Genomic DNA, 19,763 nt, shown 5'->3' with positions numbered 1-19,763 from the left:
TTAGCTATTGTATTATTAACTAGAAATCTGATGTTTACAATGTTTTAATTTTCTGATGTAGTAAAAACTATTTCCTGTACAGTGAAAACAGATGTTATTGCAAAACCCACTTTTTTTTTTTTTTTTTTGAGATAGAGTCTTGCTCTGTTGCTAGGCTGGAGTGCAGTGGTGCGATCTTGGCTCACTGTAGTCTCTGCTTCCCGGGTTCAGGTGATTCTCCTGTCTCAGCCTCCTGAGTAGCTGGGATTACAGGCGTCTGCCACCACGTTTGGCTAATTTTTGTAGTTTTAGTAGAGACAGGGTTTTGCCATGTTGGCCAGGGTGGTCTTGAATTCCTGACCTCAGGTGATCCTCCTGCCTCAGCCTCCCGAAGTGCTGGGATTATAGGCATGAGCCACCATACCTGGCCAAAACCCACTTTTTTATATGTGTCTTTCCTCACATTACTTATCAATGTGAGGAAACGTTAATAAGTAATATTATATTACATTAATAAGTAATATGCTTTAATGCCACTGTATTATTTTACTTTTTAATTTACATTGGATATCTTGGATTATATTGGCAAATACCCACTTTGTTTGCTCAGAAATGAAACCTACCCCTGTTACAAAGCTGGTGGTTGGTTCTTGGCAGTTGATTAGGTTTATGCATCCCCTAGGATACTCTCAAAAGCAAGGGATCGATTAGCAAGGTGTTAATTTGTCTTTGTCTTTTGGGCTGGTACTAAGTTATTGTGAAGCAGATGTGTTATTACTCCATCCTTTGTGAAGATTGAGGAATATGGTGAGCACTAAGTGCCGGAATTACTTTTAGATGTCATTATCAAATAACATTGTCACTAATTTTTTAGTGACAATATTTAGTGAAAGATTGTCACTGATTTATTTTTATATTTTCCCATGATAATTACCTTCCTGTCTTATTTTCATTATGTCCTTATATTTCCCTGAAATGTATCAAACAAGGGTTTAATTTATAAACAAAAAGAAGAATCCAAGTAAAAATTTGTTGGATATGAGGGATACATTGATTCTATAGAAAATTTCTGGGCCCAATCCGTAGAGATTTTGATTTGGTAGGCCTAGGGTGTGTCAACTGTTTTCACTCAGTATAGTTCTCTGGAGAGTCATGCAAGTTATTGCGTGTATCAGTAGCTTGTTCCTTTTTGTTTCTTTTTATATACAGTAATCCTTCTTTATCCTTTTTTTTTTTTTTAATGGTTTCAGTTACTTTTAGTCAACCTTGGTCTGAAAAGATTAAGTGGAAAATTTCAAGAAATAAACAATTTATATGTTATAAATTCACGCCATTCTGAGTAGGGTGATGAAATGTCTTGCTGTCTTGCTTCCCCCACCAGGAACGTGAATCATTCCTTTGTCCAACCTATGCACGTTGTCTATGCTCCCTACCTGCTAGTCACTTTTGAGCCCTCCCAGTCATTGGATTGACTGGCATGGTTTTGCAGTGCTAAGGTTCGAGGAATTCTTGTTTTACTTAATGGCCCCAAAGCCCAAGAGCAGTGATGCTGGCTTGTTGTTATACTTGTTCGATTTTATTATTAGTTATTGTTGTTAATCTCATGGTGTGCCTAACTTGCAAGTTAAACTTTATCATAGGTTTGTATATATAGGAAAAACCATTGTATATAGAATTGAGTACAATCTGCTGTTTCAGGCATCTTTACTGGGGGTCTTGGAAGTATCCCCTGTGGTTAAAGGGGATAACCATCGTTAAGTTGGAGAACTTTCTACATAGTTTGAAACTTAGTTTCTGCGTTGTTTCTTTCCTAATTTTATTAAAACAAGCATTTTTGTCTTAAATCTAGGTGACAAAACACGACAGCCTTCTTCAAGCCCCTCCAGTATTATCCGACGCACTTCCTCCCTGGATACTCTTGCTGCACCGTATCTTGCCGGGCACTGGCCTCGTGATAGCCATGGGCAAGCTGCACCTTGCATGAGGGACAAAGCTACACAGGTAAGCTTACTATAGTTCTTATCCTGAAGTGTCTTTCTCTGAAGCTACTTCTTCTAATATTATTTGTTCTGCTTTGAGTAGAACAAACATTAGTGTATATTAGAATTAACTTGAGAAACTTATCAAAAAGAGCAGATTCCAAGCCTGACCTCCAGGTATTCTATAATAGGTCTTTGTTGGGGCCTGGGAATGTGCATTTTAAATAGCTATCAAAGTAATTCTGATACATACAGATAATTTATGGACATACTTTTTTTCCCACTTACTCTTTATAAGTTGGTTTACAACAAGGGTGTCCAATCTTTTGTCTTCCCTGGGCCACATTGGAAGACGAATTGTATTAGGCCACACATAAAATATACTAACACTAATGGGCTTAAAAACATTGCAAACAATTCATCATGTTTTAAGAAAGTTTACGAATTTGTGTTGGGATGCATTCAAAACCATCCTGGGCCTCATGAGGCCCATGGGCTGCAGGTTGGACAAGCTTGGTTTATAACATCATAATATATTTAATATATGGAATTTGGTCTTAAAAATTTGTAACAGCAAAGATTAGTGACCATCTAAGCTTACGTTTTTGTGCCAGAAAAACCTTCATGTATTGGGAGATGGGGACTGTGTTACTTTGCTGATCCTACAAATGTAAATATCCTGACAAAGGGACTCTGGAAGCAAAGGTTTATACTTCTAGGTTTGTAAAATTGTTTAATATAAAGGGATCTCAAGAAATCATTCAGGGCTGGGCAGGGTGGCTCACGCCTATAGTCCCAGCAGTTTGGGACGCTGAGACGAGTGGATGGCTTTTGTACCCAGGAGTTCAGTATCAGCCTGGGCAACATGGTGGTGAAACCTCATTTCTGCAAAAAATACAAAAATTAGCCGGGCATGCTGGTGCACACTTGTAGTACCAGCTACTTGGGAGGCTGAGGCGGGAGAATCACTTGAGCCTGGGAGGTCAAGGCTGCAGTGAGCGGTGATCATACCATAGCACACCAGCCTGGGCAATAGAGTGAGAACCTGTCTCAAAAAAAGGAAAAACAAAGAAGAAGAAATCATTCAGATCTACCCCTTAGATTTACAGATGAAGAAGCTGAGGTCTAAGATCATACAGCCAGTTGAAGACTGCATCTTAGTTTGGTGTAGTTTCTTTCATAGTAATTACCACAATTATAATTAATTAAGTATTTGTATAGTTATTTATTTATGGTTTCTTACAGTCACTAGACAGTAAGAACCATGAAGATAGGGATTGTGTCTGGCTTGTCTATTGCTGTATTTCTATGCCCAGGACTTAATACTATATGGAGAATAAATTGCCCAAGGAATATTTGCAAAGGAATGAATGAGCAAAACAGTTACAGCTTTATTGCTAGTGAAGAAAGAAAAACATTTAAAGATTTAAAAGATTTTTTATACTGATTGTTGAAAATCAGATAAGGTACATCTTGATTTATACTTCAGATTTACGTTACTCCTGGTCTCAACATTTTTTGAAGAATGTTTTTTGTTTTTTCTCTTCTTTTTTTTTTTCTCTGAGATAGAATCTCACTGTGTTGCCCGGGGTGGAGTGCAGTGGTGCAATCTTGGCTCACTTCAACCTCTGCCTCGCGGGTTCAAGTGATTCTCATGCCTCAGCCTCCCGAGGAGCTGGACTACAGGCGTGCACCACCACGTGTAACTAATTTTTGTACTTCTAGTAGAGATGGGGTTTCACCATGTTGGCCAGGCTGGTCTCAAACTCCTGTCCTCAAGTGATCTGCATACCTCAGCCTCCCAAAATGCTGGGATTACGGGTGTGAGCCACCACACCTGGCCCTAGATAATGTTTTTTATTTTTATTTTTTGAGATGAAGTCTCTCTCTGTCTGCCAGGCTAGATGGAGTGCAGGGGCACGATCTTGGCTCACTGAAACCTCCACCTCCCGGATTCCAGCGATTCTCTTGCCTTAGCCTCCTGAGTAGGTGAGATTACAGGCACACGCCACTACGCCTGGCTAATTTTTTGTGTTTTGGGTAGAGACGGGGTTTTGCTGTGTTGGCCACGCTGATCTCGAATTCCTGACCTGAAGTGATCTGCTGGCCTCCCAAAGTGCTGGGAGTACAGGCATGAGCCAAGGTGCCTGGCCCTGAGAGAATGTTTATTAAAGAACTAAGTAAACACACTTTTCTGTGGTGGTTTTGGATTTGTATATTGATTCCCAATATTCCAGGTATTCTTGGTGGGCTCAGTTTATTTTCTGTTCTGATAATCTTGAAATGGAATCCTACTGTTAGGGCAGACGATTGGGATTTGAATTATCTTGGTGTTTATACTTTAGTGCCAGCTACAGAAATGAAAATGTAGACTGGGTACTTATCGAAAGTAATGAATCTTTTCTGAAATTGATATTTTTTTCTTTCTTTTTTTGGGATGGAGTCTCATTCTGTTGCCTAGGTTGGAGTGCAGTGGCCTGATCTCAGCTCACTACAACCTCCACCTCCCAGGTACAAGCAGTTCTCCTGTCTCAGCCTCCCAAGTAGCTGGGACTGCAAGTGCACGCCACCACGCCTGGGTAATTTTTGTATATTTAGTAGAGATGGGGTTTCACCATATTGGTCAGGCTGGTCTCGAACTCCTTACCTCAGGTGATCCACCCGCCTTGGCCTCCCAAAGTGCTGGGATTACAGGCATGAGCCACTGCACCCAGCCTAAAATTGACTTTTTTAACCAAAGAGTTCTATGAAACTCTGTAGTTATTCACAGTCTGTAACTTTGCTGAGCTTAGGGCTTATAGTTTGGAAAATGAATACGGTGTCCACTTGCTTTCTGCTTCATCCACATGTCACATTTAAATTTGTAGAAGTTTATTTCCTTGAGCATTCCTACAGCACCCTTTATTTCTACTGCAGTTTTAGGTTCAGTGGGTTCAGACATTTTGTCATGTTAGTAAAACTATGCTATCATGCAAGCCATTGGGAGCTCCTTGATCTGTGGATGCAGTTCAGTAAGTCTTTTCAGCAAATTGCTGTGACCTAGCAAATGAATTAAAATATAAACCCTATACTCTCTGCCTTTTTATAAATGTCCCCCAAATTGGGAATGTTAAGGGTACAAATAAAAAGAAAATTTAGGTCTGGGTGTGGTGGCTCATGCCTGTAGTCCCAGCACTTTAGGAGGCTGAGGTGGGCGGATCACCTGAGGCCAGGAGTTCAAGACCAGCCTGACCAATATGGTGAAACCCCATCTCTACTAAATATACAAAAATTAGCCAGGCTTGGTGGTGGGTGCCTATAGTCCCAGCTACTTGGGAGGCTGATACAGGAGAACTGCTTAAACCCGGGAGGTGGAGGTTGCCGTGAGCTGAGATCGTGCCGCTGCACTCCAACCTGGGTGACAGAGTGAGACCCCATCTCAAAAAGAAAAAAAAAAAAAAGAAAATTTATAATTATCATACTGTTAATCTTACTTGTAAAGCTCATGTGTAGAATCTCCTAAAAGATAACTGGGCACTCCAACCTTTCAGTTACATAGTGGGCTCTCATCTTTGGCAAGTGAATTTAACATTAACAAAATTAATCAAAAACTCTCAGATTCCTTATTTGCAGATACTGGGTTTCCCTAAGTGTATGCTAGTTAAATCAACTTTTAAAAATTGTGTTAAAATGTATATAACATAAGGTTTGCTGGTTTGACCGTTTAAAAATGCATGCCTATGTCGTTTTACTGCACTTTATTTGGCTTCACAGACACTGTGTTTTTTTTTTTTTTGGTACAAATTGAAGGTTTGTGGCAACTCTGCATTGAGCAAGTCTATCGGGGCCATTTTCCAAAAATGTGCTCACTTTGTGTCTCTGCCCCATTTTGGTAGTTCTTGCAATATTTCAACCATTTTCGTTATTATTGTATCTGTTATGGTGATCTGTGCTCAGTGATCTTTGATTTTACTGTTAATTGTTTTGAAGTACCATGAACCATGCCCATATAAGATGGGGAACTTAATTGATGAATGTTGTGTGTATTCTGACTGCTGTTCCCCTGAGTCTCTCCCTCTCATTGGGCCTCTTTGTTTTCTCAGACACAATAGTATTGAAATTAGACAAATTAATAACCTTACAATGGCCTCTAAGGGGTCAAGTGAGGTGGAGAGTTGCATGTCTCTATTTCAATCAAAAATTAGACATGATTAAGCTTAGAAAGCAAGGCATATCAAAAGTTGAGATAGGCCAAAAGCTAGGCCTCTTGTACCAAACAGCTAGCCAAGTTGTGAATGCAAAGGAAAAGTTTTTGAAGGAAATGAGAAGTATTACTTGAATGAGCATTATAAATGATAAGAAAGTGAAACAAACTTTATTGCCAATATGGAAAAAGTTTTAGTGATCTAGATAGAAGGTCAAACCAGCCACAACATTCCAAAGCCTAATCTAGAGTAAGACCTTACTTAATTCTCTTCAGTTCTTATGAAGGCTAAGATAGGCAAGGATGCTACAGAAGAAAAGTTTAAAGCTAACAGATTGATTCATGAGGTTTAAGGAAAGAATCCATCATCATAACATAAAAGTGAAAGGTGAAGCAGCAAGTACTGATACAGAAACTGTAGTAAGTTATCCAGAAGATTCAGCTAAGATTACTGTTGAAGATGACTATACTACATAAGAGGGTTTTTTTTTTTTTTGGGAGATGGGGTCTTGCTCTGTCACCTAGGTTGGAGTGCAGTAATGCAATCATAGCTCGGTACAACCTTAAACTCCTGGGCCCTGGGCTTAATCAGTCCTCCTGTCTCAGGTTCCCAAGTAGCTGGGACTGTAGGCACACACTGACATGCTTGGCTATTTTTTTTTTTTTTTTAATGTTTTTGTAGAGACGGGGTCTTGCTGTGTTGACCAGGCTGGTCTTGAACTCTTGGCCTCAAGCTATCCTCTCACCTTGGCCTCCCAAACTGCTGGGATCACAGGTGTGAGCCACTGCGCCCAGCTAGATTTTTAATGACAAAACAGCCTTATCTTGTAAGAAGATGCCATATAGGACTTTCATAGCTAGAGTGAAGTCAATGCCTGACTTTAAGGGACAGGCCACCTGTCTTATTAGGGGCAAATGCAGCTGGTGACTTTAAGTTGAAGCCAGTACTCATTTACCATTCTGAAAATCCTAAGGCCCTTAAGAATTATGCTAAATCTACTCTGCTTTTGCTTGATACATGGAACGACAAAGCCTGGATGCCAGCACATCTTTTGATGGCATGATTAACTGAATATTTTAAGCCTACCGTTGAGACCTACTGTTCAGAATAAAAGATTACTTTATTACTGCTCATTGGCAATGCAACTGGTCACCCAAGAGCTCTGATGCAGATACACACAGAAAGGAATGTTGCTTTCATGCCTGCTAACACAACATCCATTTTGCTGCCCATGGACCCAAAGAAATAATTTTGACTTTCAAGTCTTGTTATTAAGAAAATACATTTAATGAGGCCATAGCTGCCATAGATAGTGATTCCTCTGATGGATCTGGGCAAAGTAAATGGAAAAGCTTTTGGAAAAGATTCGCCATTCTAGGTGCTATTAAGAACATTTGTGATTTGTAGGATTAGGTCAAATATCAACATTATCAGGAGTTTGGAAGAAGTTGATTCCAACCCTCATGGATGACTTTGAGGGTTTCAAGACTTCAGTAGAGGAGGTCACTGCAGATGTGGTGGAAATAGCAAGATAGCTAGAATTAGAAGTAGAACCCGAAGATGTGATTGAATTGCTGCAATCTCATGATAAAACTTAAGCAAGACAAATTGCTTCTTTTGGATGAGCAAAGAAAATGGTTTCTTGAGATAGAATCTACTCGTGGTGAAGATGTGGTGAATATTGTTGAAACGACAACAAAGGATTGAGAATATTACATAAACTAACTTAGTTTTTAAAGCAGTAGCAGGTTTTGAGAGGGTTGTCACCAATTTTGAGAGAAATTGTACTATGGGCAATATGCTACCCACGCCGCATTGTGTGCTACAGAAAAATCTTTTGTGAAAGGACCTGAGCCCATTAATGCAGCAAACTTAATTGTTGTCTTATTTTAAGAAATTGCTTCCCGGGCACGATGGCTCACACCTGTAATCCCAGTACTTTGGGAGGCTGAGGTGGGCAGGTCACGAGGTCAGGAGTTCGAGACCAGCCTGACCAACATAGTGAAACCCCGTCTCTACTAAAAATACAAAATTTAGCAGGGCGTGGTGTGCACCTGTAATCCCAGCTACTCAGGAGGCTGAGGCAGGAGAATCGCTTGAACTGGGTGGCAGAGGTTGCTGTGAGCCAAGATCATGCCATTGCACTCCAGCCTGGGCGACAGAGTGAGACTGTGTCTCAAAAATAAAATAAAATAAATAAATAAATAAATAAATAAATAAGAAAGAAATTGCTGTAGCCACCCCGGCCTTCAGCAGCCATCACCCTGATCAGTCAGCACCTGTTAACATCAAGTCAGGACCCTCCACTGTCAAAAAGATTGTGATTCATCGAAGACTCAGATGATCATTAGCATTTTTAAATCAATATTTTAAAATTAAGGTATGTATGTTTGTTAAGACATGTTATTGCACAGTTAATACACTATAGTATAGTGCAAACTAACTTCTATATGCGCTGGGAAACCAAAGAAATTCATGTGACTTGTTTAACTGTGTTACTCCCTTTATTGCAGTGGTCTGGAACTGAACTCCCAGTATCTTTTGAGGGATAACTGTATATAATTTAGTGGCATTAATTACATTCACAATGTTGTGCAACCGTTGCTAACTATTTCCAAAACGTTTTCATCACTCCAAAAAGAAACCCTGTAACTCCCTATCCTCTTTTTTTCCTCACTAAATACCACTGGCAGTTAATACTTAACCACTGTTGCACTTTCTGTTTCCATGAATTTGCCCATTTCATGTAAGTGGGATCATACAGTTTGTTCTCCTGTGTCTGACTCATTTCACTTAGCATAATGTTTTTGAGGTTCATTCATGTTGTATCATTTATTGAACTTAATTCCATCCTGTCTTCCTCCTGCCTCCTTCCCTCTGTTGCCTAGGCTGGAGTATAGTGGGATGATCACAGGTCATTACAGCCTCGACCTCCTGGGTTCAAGGGATGCCTCCCCTACCCAGCCTCCTGATTAGCTAGGACTATAGGCTTGCACCACTATGCCTACCTTGTTTTTTGAGTTTTTAGTAGAGACAGGATCTTTCTATGTTGCCCAGGCTGGTCTAGAACTCCCGGCCCCAAGTGATCCCCACTCCAGCCTCCCAAAGTGCTGGGATTACAGGCAAGAGCCATCACACCTGGCCTTAATCTCTCTTAATGGGTAAATAATATTACATTTATCTATATACCACATTTTGTTTACCTGTTAATCTGTTGATGGATATTTGGGGTATTTCTACCTTTTGACTGTTGTGAACAATGCTGCAATGTACATACAGGTATCTGTATGAATCCCTGCTTTTCAGTTCCTTTCAATATATACCTGAGAGTGGAACTGCTGGGTCATATGATAATTCGATGTTTAGTTTTTAGAGGAACTGCCAAACTGTTTTTCACAGCAGCTGTATCATTTTCCATCCCCATGCATGAAGGTATATAATTCTAGTTTCTCTATATTTTCACTAACACTTGTTTTAAAAATTATAGTCATCCTAGTTGGTGTGTTGTATGTAATTGTTAGGATTTGTTTTCCCATATAACTAATGGTGCTGAGTATCTTTTCATGTGCTTACTGGCCATTTGTCTATCTCCTTTAGAGTTCAGACACTTTCTTAACATCTCTGTGCCTCTGTTTGCTTTTTGTAAAATGGGAGAACTATAGTACCAATTTTTTGAGGTTACTTTGAAGATTAAATAAAGAAAACATGGCCGGGCGCGGTGGCTGAAGCCTGTAATCCCAGCACTTTGGGAGGCTGAGACGGGCGGATTACAAGGTCAGGAGATCGAGACCATCCTGGCTAACACAGTGAAACCCCGTCTCTACTAAAAAAAAAAAAATACAAAAACTAGCTGGGTGAGGTGGTGGGTGCCTGTAGTCCCAGCTACTCAGGAGGCTAAGGCAGGAGAATGCGGGCGCCTGTAGTCCCAGCTACTTGGGAGGCTGAGGCAGGAGAATGGCGTAAACCTGGGAGGCGGAGTTTGCAGTGAGCTGAGATCCGGCCACTGCATTCCAGCCTGGGCAACAGAGCGAGACTCCGTCTCAAAAAAAAAATAAAATAAAGAAAGAAAACATATAAAACTCTCAGAACAGTATCTGGCACCTAGTAAACATTCAATAAATGTTCTCTGTTAAATTAAAAATTAAAGTGATTATCTTTATTGTCGGATTTGAACAAGAATGGAATGTAGGTTTTATCCCCTAAGGAATTTGATCTATTGCTTTTGCCTTCCTAGAGCATCCTGTTGAAAAGATTCAGGATAAAGATTGCTGAGACTGATAAGTGATTTCTGCCTTTAGCGAGGGGCTTGGGGCACTTTTATCAGTTATTTGCCAGTCTAGGCAGTGCTGCTGCAAAGAATATGTTGGAAATACTTTATCTTAGGTTGTAGGTGGGTGCTTTCAGAAAGCTGATGTAGACTTTTTTTTCAAATTTTATTGTGTCACTACTCTAAGCCCTGGTTTCTTGATTTTTTTTTTTTTTTTTTGGAGACAGAGTCTCGCCCAGGCTAGAGTGCAGTGGCACAATCTTGGCTCACTGCAACCTCTGCCTCCCAGGTTCAAGCAATTCTCCTCACTCAGCCTCCTGAGTAGCTGGGATTATAGGTGCCCACCACCATGCCCGGCTAAATTTATTTATTTTTTGTATTTTTAGTAGAGATGGGTTTCACCATATTGGCCAGGCTGGTCTTGAACTCCTGACCTCAGGTGATCTGCCCACCTCAGCCTCCCAAAGTGCTGGTATTACAAGTGTGAGCCAGTGCGCCGGGCCTGATTTTGAAATAATTATGTATTACTCTCAGGCCTTTCCAGCTCCTAGGGGAAGATTGGAAATGGGAGAAGGAGATTCTGGAAAATACAGAGAAAGAGAAATGCAGCATTTAAAAAGTTAACAAGGCCGGGCGCAGTGACTCACACCTGTAATCCCAGCACTTTGAGAGGCTGAGGCAGGCGGATCACCTGAGGTCAGGAGTTCAAGACCAGCCTGACCAACATGGAGAAACCGCATCTCTACTAAAAATACAAAATTAACCAGGTGTGGCAACCCATGCCTGTAATCCCAGCTACTTGGGAGGCTGAGGCGGGAGAATAGTTTGTACCCGGGAGGTGGAGGTTGCGGTGAGCTGAGATTGCACCATTGCACTCTAGCCTGGACAATAAGAGCAAAACTTGTCTCAAAAGAAAAAAAAAAAAAGTTAAGAACATGGAACAAGTTGTGAAAGATGTTAATCTCTCCTCCTGTCCCATACCCCACCTCATCATTTACTTTGGTCATGAGAATGAGTGAATAAGGTTTTACTGTACATGATTATTTATCATCATAAATTACTTGACACAAAGGTTTTCTTTTTTTTTTTTTCCTGTGTCTTTGGCAGTCATTCTTTATTCTGTGTATGTTCAAATACCCTGAGAGCCTTCTAGCTTAGTGCTCCAGCATGTCAATGGGCCTAATTGCCTATAAGACTGATTTGCCATTTCTGCTTTAGAGTTTGTACAGGGCTACAATGTCACCAACCTCTGCCCCCACACTGCCTCTATGTTCTTTTAAAGATTCTTGTCTGATTCTTTGCAAGTTTGCCTTCCAAAAACGTTAGATTAATTTATATTTCCAGCATTAGCTACCCATGTGGCAGTTCTATTAATTTGGTTTAAACTACCTGATTTTCAGAGTGCCTTTTGTATTTGCTGACTATACCAATTTAGGGAGAGAAACTGTAATGTGTATGCGTGCTGGCATTATTTGGGATTCCTTTGACTCAGAAGGTATTTTCTTTCCAACTTTCTTAACCTAGGCTTATTTACCTTATAGGTGATTTATCTGAGTATTTAACTTTCTGTAACCTGGGTGATTGATGTCTGGTTTTCTTTCCTATTTCTTTCTTATTTTAAAATTTTTTTTAGAGACAAGGTCTCACTGTGTTTCCCAGGCTAGAGTGTAGTGGCTCTTCACAGGTATAGTCACCATGCGCTACAGCCTCAAACTCCTTGGCTCAAAGGATCCTCCTGCGTCAGCCTCCTGAGTAGTTGGGACTACAGTCGCATGCCCCCACGCATCTTTCTCTTTCCTGTTTCTTTGGTTTGGTTTCTTTATGGCATAAACTAGTCATCTTTTGCTTTTAAAAGTCTTACTTTATTTTTTCCTGGACCCTTTGTGTTTCTGAGGCTATTTTTTTTAAACCCTCAAAGGTTGATTTTGATTAATATTTTATGAAAGTGTTTGTTTTTTCTAAAAGGACCTTGGCTTCAGAATATTTTATGAAAGTATTTTATTTTTACAATTTATAGGTTGGCATTTGCTATTTATGGAAAAATTCTGAGTTTTCCAATTTATGGAAAAGATCTGAATTCAGAAACTTTGTAAGTTGTCCTGTGATTAAAACAATAAAAGTTGAATATTTAGTAAACTAAAGATAATTGTTGAATTACTGAAGATAGCTGTTTATAAATCTACAAACTTGTTTACAGGTTTTCTTTGAATTGAAAGAATAGTCTGTAATTCAGAGTAAAAATATCACTATTTTACATGTTTGGTAGATCTAAGCAATACTAAGAAGTATATTTTAATGTTATGAAAATGAAGAGGTAAAATTACTTTTTGAGTAACATTATCTGTTTTGAATAAAACCTTGGTCTACTGGTTGAAATTAGAATGTAACAGGAGTAGAAAGTGTAACATTAGGAGTAAAAGAAATGTTACAGTCTTTTTGGGGGGGCCTAAATTAAGTAACTTCAGTGTAGGTTCTGTTGTTGCCTGTCAGTAGCTTTGCCTTCCTTGGGGTAAGCCTAGGAGTCTGAGAATTTTAATTTCCAAATCTTTACTACTTGGAGTGGTGTTCCTATCCTTTCTTATTTCACGTTAGATCAAATTTCTCTAGGCCAGTGACACCATACATTGTTTTTTTGTTTTATTTATTTATTTATTTATTTATTTTTTAAGGTCTTGCTTGTCACCAGCTGGGGTGCAGTGCCATGATCGTAGTTCACTGCAGTCCTGACCTATCACGATTAAGCAATCCTCCCTCCTCAGCCTCCCAAGTAGCTAAGACTACAGATGCATGCCACCACACCTGGCTAATTTTAAAATTTTTTTGGAGAGATGGGGGGGGTCTTACTGTGTTGCCCAGGCTGGTCTTGAACTCCTGGACTCAAGCCATCCTCCTGCCTCAGCCTCCCAAAGTGTTGGTATTACAGGTGTGGTCCACTGGGCCTGGCACATTAAATAGGCTGGGCACATCTAGCAGATGAAGGGTTATATTTTGGAATCCTTTAATACAAATAGTTTCATGGCCAGGCATGGTGGCTCATGCCTGTAATCCCAGCACTTTGGGAGGCCACAGTGGGTAGATCACTTGAGCTCAGGAGTTCAAGACCAGTCTGGCCAACATGGTGAAACCCCATCTCTACCAAAAATACAAAAAATTAGCCAGGCATGGTGGTGTGTGCGCTTGCAATCTCAGCTACTCAGGAGACGGAGGCTCAGGAATCACTTGAACCTGGGAGGTGGAGGTCGCAGAGAGCTGAGATCGTGCCACCGCACTCCCGCCTGGGTGACAGAGTGAGACTCTGTCTCAAAAGTCAGTCCATCAATCAATAAAACAAATAGTTTCATGATTGTGTAACTTAATATTTTTTTTTTTTGAGGCAGAGTCTTGCTCTGTTGCCCAGGCTGGAGTGCAATGGTGCGATCTTGGTTCACTGCAGCCTCCGCCTCCCAGGTTCAAGCAATCTCCTGCCTCAGCCTCCCGAGTAGCTGAGATTACACAAGCGTGCCAGTATGCCCAGCTAATTTTTTGCATTTTTGGTAAAGATGGGGTTTCGCCATGTTGGCCAGGCTGGTCTCGAACTCCTGACCTCAGGTGATCCGCCTGTTTTGGCCCCCCAAAGTGCTGGTATTACAGGCATAAGCCACCACGTGCAGCCTAATTATTTATTTTATTGTCAGAAGGGATCTACTGTCAACAAAATTTTACGTGTACAATATAGTATAAATACAACAGGTATGATAATTACACAACAGATCTCTAGAACTTACTCATTTTGCTTAACTGAAATTTTATGTCCATTGGTTAGTAACTCTCTTACTCCATCCCCGCAGTCCCTGGCAATCACCATTCCATTTCTGATTCTATGATTTGACTATTTTAGATTCCTCTTATAAGTTGAATCATGCAGTATTTGTCTTTTTGTGACTGACTTATTTCATTTAGTAGGATGTCCTCATGGTTCATCCATATTATCATATACTGCAGAATTTCTTTCTTTTTTTAAGACTGAATGCTTGGATAATATTCCATTGTATGTATGTGCTGCAGTTTCTTTATCCATTCATCTGCCAGTGGATATTTAGGTTGTTTCTATACCTTTGCTATTGTGAATAGTGCTGCAGTGAACATGTGAGTGCAGATACCTCTTTGAAATACTGATTTCAGTTCTTTTGGAATTGCTAGAGCATGTGGTTTTTTCATTTTTAATTATTTGTTTCGTTTTTAGAGACTGAGTGTTGATCTGTTGCGCAGGCCAGAATACTGTGGCATGATCATAGCTCACTGCAGCCTCGAACTCCTGAGCTCAGGTGATCCTCCTGCCTCAGCCTCCCAAATAGCTGGACTCTAGGAATGTGCCCCCACACCTGAAAAATTAAAAAAAAAATTTTAGAGATGGAGTGTCACTTTGTTGCCCAGGCTGATCTTGAACTCTTGGCCTCAAGCAGTCCTCCCACTTCAGCCTCTCCTGAGTCACTGAGATTGTTGGTATGAGCTGCTAGGCCTGGCCAATTATTAATCTTTTGAGTGACCTTTATACTGTTTTCCATAGAAGCTCTACTGTTTGTCATTCCCAACAACGGTGTACAGGGGTTCCACTTTCTCTACATCCTTACCAACACTTGTCTTTTTGATAATAGCCATCCTGACAGGCGCAAGATGATATTTCATTGTAGTTCTGATTTATCTTTCCCCAATTAGTAATGTTGAGCATTTTCTTATATACCTCTTGGTCATTTGCGTGTCATCTTTGGAGAAATATCTATTCAAGTCCTTAGCCCATTTTTTTTTTTTCTTCAGAGTTTTGCTCTTGTTGCCCAGGCTGGAGTACAATGGAGCGATCTCAGTTCACTGCAATCTCCGCCTCCTGGGTTCAAGCGATTCTTGTGTCTCAGTTTCCCGAGTAGCTGGGATTACAGACGCCCACCATCACGCCTGGCTAATTTTTGTATTTTTAGTAGAGGTGGGGTTTCATCATATTGGCCAGCCTGGTCTTCAACTGACCTCAGGTGATCTGCCCACCTCGGCCTCACAAAGTACTGGAATTACAGGTGTGAGCCACCACGCCTGACCAGCCCATTTTTTAATTATTAGTTTTATTGCCATTGAGTTGTATGTGTTTCTTATATGTTTTGGAGATTAGCCTCTTATCAGATACGTAGTTTGCAAATATTTTCTCATTTTTTAGGTTGCTTTTTTACTCTTGATTGTTTTCTGTGTTGTGCATAAGCTTTTTAGTTTTTGCTTTTTTTGTCTGTACTTTTGATGTCATGAAATCATTGTCAAGATCAGTATCATGAAGCTTGTCCCCTATGTTTATTTCTAGGAGTTTCATAGTTCATGTCTTATATTTAAAACTTGAATCAATTTTAAGTTGATTTTTGTATGGAGTAAGAGTATAGCTTCTTTCTTTTGCATGTGGATATTCAGTTTCCCCAGCACCATTTGTTGAAGAGACTGTCCTTCCCCCCTTGGCACCCTCACTGAAGATTGGTTGTGTGTTAATGTGTGGATTTATTTATGGGCTCTCTCTACTGTCCCATTGATGTATGTCTTATCTTTATGCCAGTACTGTATTGTTTTTATTACTGTAACGTTTTAATATGTCTTGAAATCAAGAAGTATGATGCCTGTAGCTTTGTTCTTTCTCAAGATTTATTTGGCTATTCATGGTCTTTAGTAGTTTGACACGAGTTTCAGAATTATTACCTATTTCCATAAAAATGCCACTGGGATTTTGATAGGGATTACATTGAATTTGTAGATGGTTTTGGGTAGTGTGGACGTTTAAACAGTATTAAATGTCTTGCAGTCCATGCACGTGAAATGCCTGTTTATGTCATCTTTAATTTCTTTAATCAATGTTTTTTAGTTTTCTGTACACAAGTCTTTCACTTCCTTAGTTATGCTTATTCTTATGTTATTTTTGGTGCTGTTGTAAATGAGATTGCTTTCCTAATTTTCGTAATTTTTTTCTTATTTTTAATTTTTATGGGTACGTAGTAGTTGTATATATTAATGGGGTAGCTGAGATATTTTGATACAAGCATATAATGCATAATAATCACATCAGAGTGAATGAGATATCTATAATCTCAAGCATTTATGATTTCTTTGTATTACAAACATTCCAGTGATATTATTTTACTCATTTTTAAATGTATAATAAATTGTTGAGTGGAATCACCCTGTTGTGCTATCAATTACTAGATCTTATTCTATCTAACTGTATTTTTTGTACCCATTAACCATCCCCCTTCCCTTCTTGCCTGCTACTAACCTTCTCAGCCTCTGATCACCATCCTTCTATTCTCTGTCTCCGTGAGTTCAACTGTTTTAATTTTAAGCTCCCACAAATGAGAACGTGCAAAGTTTGTCTTTCTCTGACTGGCTGATTTCACTTAACACGATGTCCTCCAATTCCATTCATGCTGTTGCAAATGACAGGATCTCTTTTTTTGTTATGGCTGAATAGTACTCCATCGTGTATATGTACCATATTTTCTTTATGTATTCATTTGTTGATGGACACTTAGGTTGCTTCCAAATCTTGGCTATTGGGAATAGTGCTGCAATAAACATGGGAGTGCAGATCACTTTTCGATATACTGATTTTCTTTCTTTCAGGTATATGCCTAGGAGTAGGATTGCTGGATCATATGGTTCCTCTATTTTTTGTATTTTGAGGAACCTCCAAACTGTTCTCCTTAGTGGTAGTACTAATTTACATTCCCACCAACAGTGTATGAGGGTTTCCTTTTCTACACATTCCTGCCAGTATTTGTTATTGCCCGGCTTTTGAATAAAAACCATTTTAATTGGGGTGAGATGGTATCTCATTGTAGTTTTGATTTGTGTTTTTCTGATGACCAGTGATACTGAGCACCTTTGCATATACCTGTTTGTCATTTGTATGTCTTTTGAGAAATATATGTTGAGATCTTTTGCCCATTTTAAATTGGGTTATTAGAGTTTTTCCTATTGAATTGTTTGAGCTCCTTATATATTTTGGCCATTAATCCCTTGTTGGATGAGTAGTTTGCAAATATTTTCTCCCATTCTTTGGGTTGTCTTTTTACTTTGTCGATTGTTTCCGTTACTGTGCAGAAGCTTTTTAACTTAATGTGACCCTATTTGTCCATTTTCGCTTTGGTTGCCTGTGCCTGTGGGTTATTACTCAAGAAATCTTTGCCCAGACCAACATCATGGAGAGTTTTCTTGTAGTAGTTTCATAGTTTGAGGTCTTAAAGTCTTTAATTCATTTTGATTTCATTTTTGTATATGGTGAGAGATAGGGTCTAGTTTCATTCTTCTGCATATGAATAACCAGCTTCCCCAGCACCATTTATTGAACAGACTGTCCTTTCCCCATGTATATTCTTGGCATTTTTATCAAAAGTGAGTTTGCTGTAGATGTATGGATTTATCTCTGGATTCTTTCTTCTATTCCACTGACCTCTGTGTGTCTGTTTTTATGCCAGTACCATGCCGTTTTGGTTACTGTTGTTTTGTAGTATAATTTGAAGTCAGGTAATGTGATTCCTCCAGTTTTGTTCTTTTTGCTCAGAGTAACTTGGGCTGTTCTGAAGGTCTTTTGTGGCTCCTTATAAATTTTAGGATTTTTTTTTTCTATTTCTGTGAAGAATATTGTGGCATTTTAATATAGATTGCATTAAATCTCTAGATTGCTTTGGCTAGTATGAACATTTCAACAATATCTATTCTTTTAATCCATGAACATGGGATTTATTTCCTTTTCTTGTGTGTCTTTAATTTCTCCACTCAGTGTTTTACAGTTTTCAATGAAGAGATCTTTCACTTCTTTGGTTAAGTTAATTCCTAGGTATTTTATTTTATTTGTAGCTATTGTAAATGGAATTACTTTGTTGATTTCTTTTTCAGATTAATTGCTGTTGGCATGTAGAAATGTCACTGATTTTTGTATGTTGATTTTGTATCCTGCAACCTTGCTAAATTTATCAGCTCTCTCTTTTTTTTTTGGTGGAGGCTTTAGGTGTTTCCAAATATAAGATCATGTTATCTGCAAACAAGGATAATTTGACTTCTTCCATTCCAGTTTGGGTGCCCATTATTTCCTTCTCGTTTCCAGTTGCTCTGTCTAGCTCTTCCAGTACTATATCGAGTAACAGTGGTGAAAGTGGGCATCCTTGTCATGTTCCCTGTCTTATAGGAAAGGGTTTCCATTTTTCCCTATTCAATATGACACTAGCTATGGGTCTGTCATAAATGACTTGCGTTATATTGAGATATGTTCCTTCTATACCCAGTTTTTTGAAGGTTTTTATCATGAAGAGATGTTGGATGTTATCAAATGCATTTTCAGCATCAAAATGATCATATAGTTTTTGTCCTCATTCTGTTAATGTGATATATCACATTGATAGATTTGCATTTGTTGAACTATCCTTGTATCCCTGGGATAAATTTCATTTGGTCATAATAAATGATCTTTTTAATGTGTTGCTTAATTCAGTTTGCTAGTGTTTTGTTGAATTTTGCATCAATATTCATCAGTGATAATGGCCTATAGTTTTCTTTCTTTGAAGGTTTGTTTTTGGTAACAGGGTAATACTGGCCTCATAGAATGAGTTTGAAAATATTCCCTCCTCTGTTGTTCAGAATAGTTTTAGTAGGATTGGTGTTAGTTCTTCTTTAAATGTTTGGTAGAATTCAGCACTGAAACCATCGGGTCCTGGGATTTTCTTTGCCGAGGTCCTTTTTATTATGGTTTTGATTTTGTTACTTGTTACTAGTCTGTTCAAGTTTTGGATTTATTCACAGTTCAATATTGGTAGATTGTGTGTGTCTAGGAATTTATCCATTTATTCTAGATTTTCCAGCGTATTGGCATATAGTTGCTCATGTAGCCAGTAATGATCCTTTGAATTTCTGTGGTATTGGTTGTAATATCTCCTTTTCCCTCTCTGATTTTATTTAGATCTCTCTTTTTCTCTTAGTCTGGCTAAAGATTTGTCAATTTTATCTTTTCAAAATCTACCTTTTTGTTTTGTTGATCTTTTGTATTTTCTTCATGTCAAATTCATTTATTTTTGTTCTAATCTTTTTTATTTCTTCTACTAATTTTGTGTTTGGTTTGCTCTTTTCTGGTTCTTTAAGATGCATTATTAGGTTGTTTATTTGAAGTTTTTCTTTTTTTTTGATGTAGGCACTTTCAGCTATAAAATTCCCTCTTAGTACCGCTTTCACTGTATCCCATAGGTTTTTCGTATGTTGTGTTTCCATTATCTTTTTTTTTTTTTTGAGAAGGAGTTTCACTCTGTTGCTCAGGCTAGAGTGCAGTGGTGTGATCTCGGCTCACTGCAACCTCTGCCCCCCGGG

At 39.0% G+C, this 19,763-nt stretch overlaps 1 protein-coding gene across 1 annotated transcript in view; it reads left to right on the top strand.

The window, feature by feature from the left end:
* Window positions 1-19,763, top strand: part of FAM117B (family with sequence similarity 117, member B) — a 139,416-nt gene that overhangs the window by 69,509 nt on the left and 50,144 nt on the right. Inside the window, exon 2 of the mRNA XM_011949923.1 lies at window positions 1,829-1,980. Coding sequence (XP_011805313.1) covers window positions 1,960-1,980 — 21 coding nt within the window. The 5' untranslated portion in view covers window positions 1,829-1,959. The remainder of the gene's footprint in view (window positions 1-1,828; window positions 1,981-19,763) is intronic.

This window comes from Colobus angolensis, unplaced genomic scaffold (assembly GCF_000951035.1).
Source record: "Colobus angolensis palliatus isolate OR3802 unplaced genomic scaffold, Cang.pa_1.0 Scaffold30, whole genome shotgun sequence".
Taxonomy (NCBI): Eukaryota; Metazoa; Chordata; class Mammalia; order Primates; family Cercopithecidae; genus Colobus; species Colobus angolensis.
This window is presented reverse-complemented; position numbering and strand designations above follow the sequence as displayed.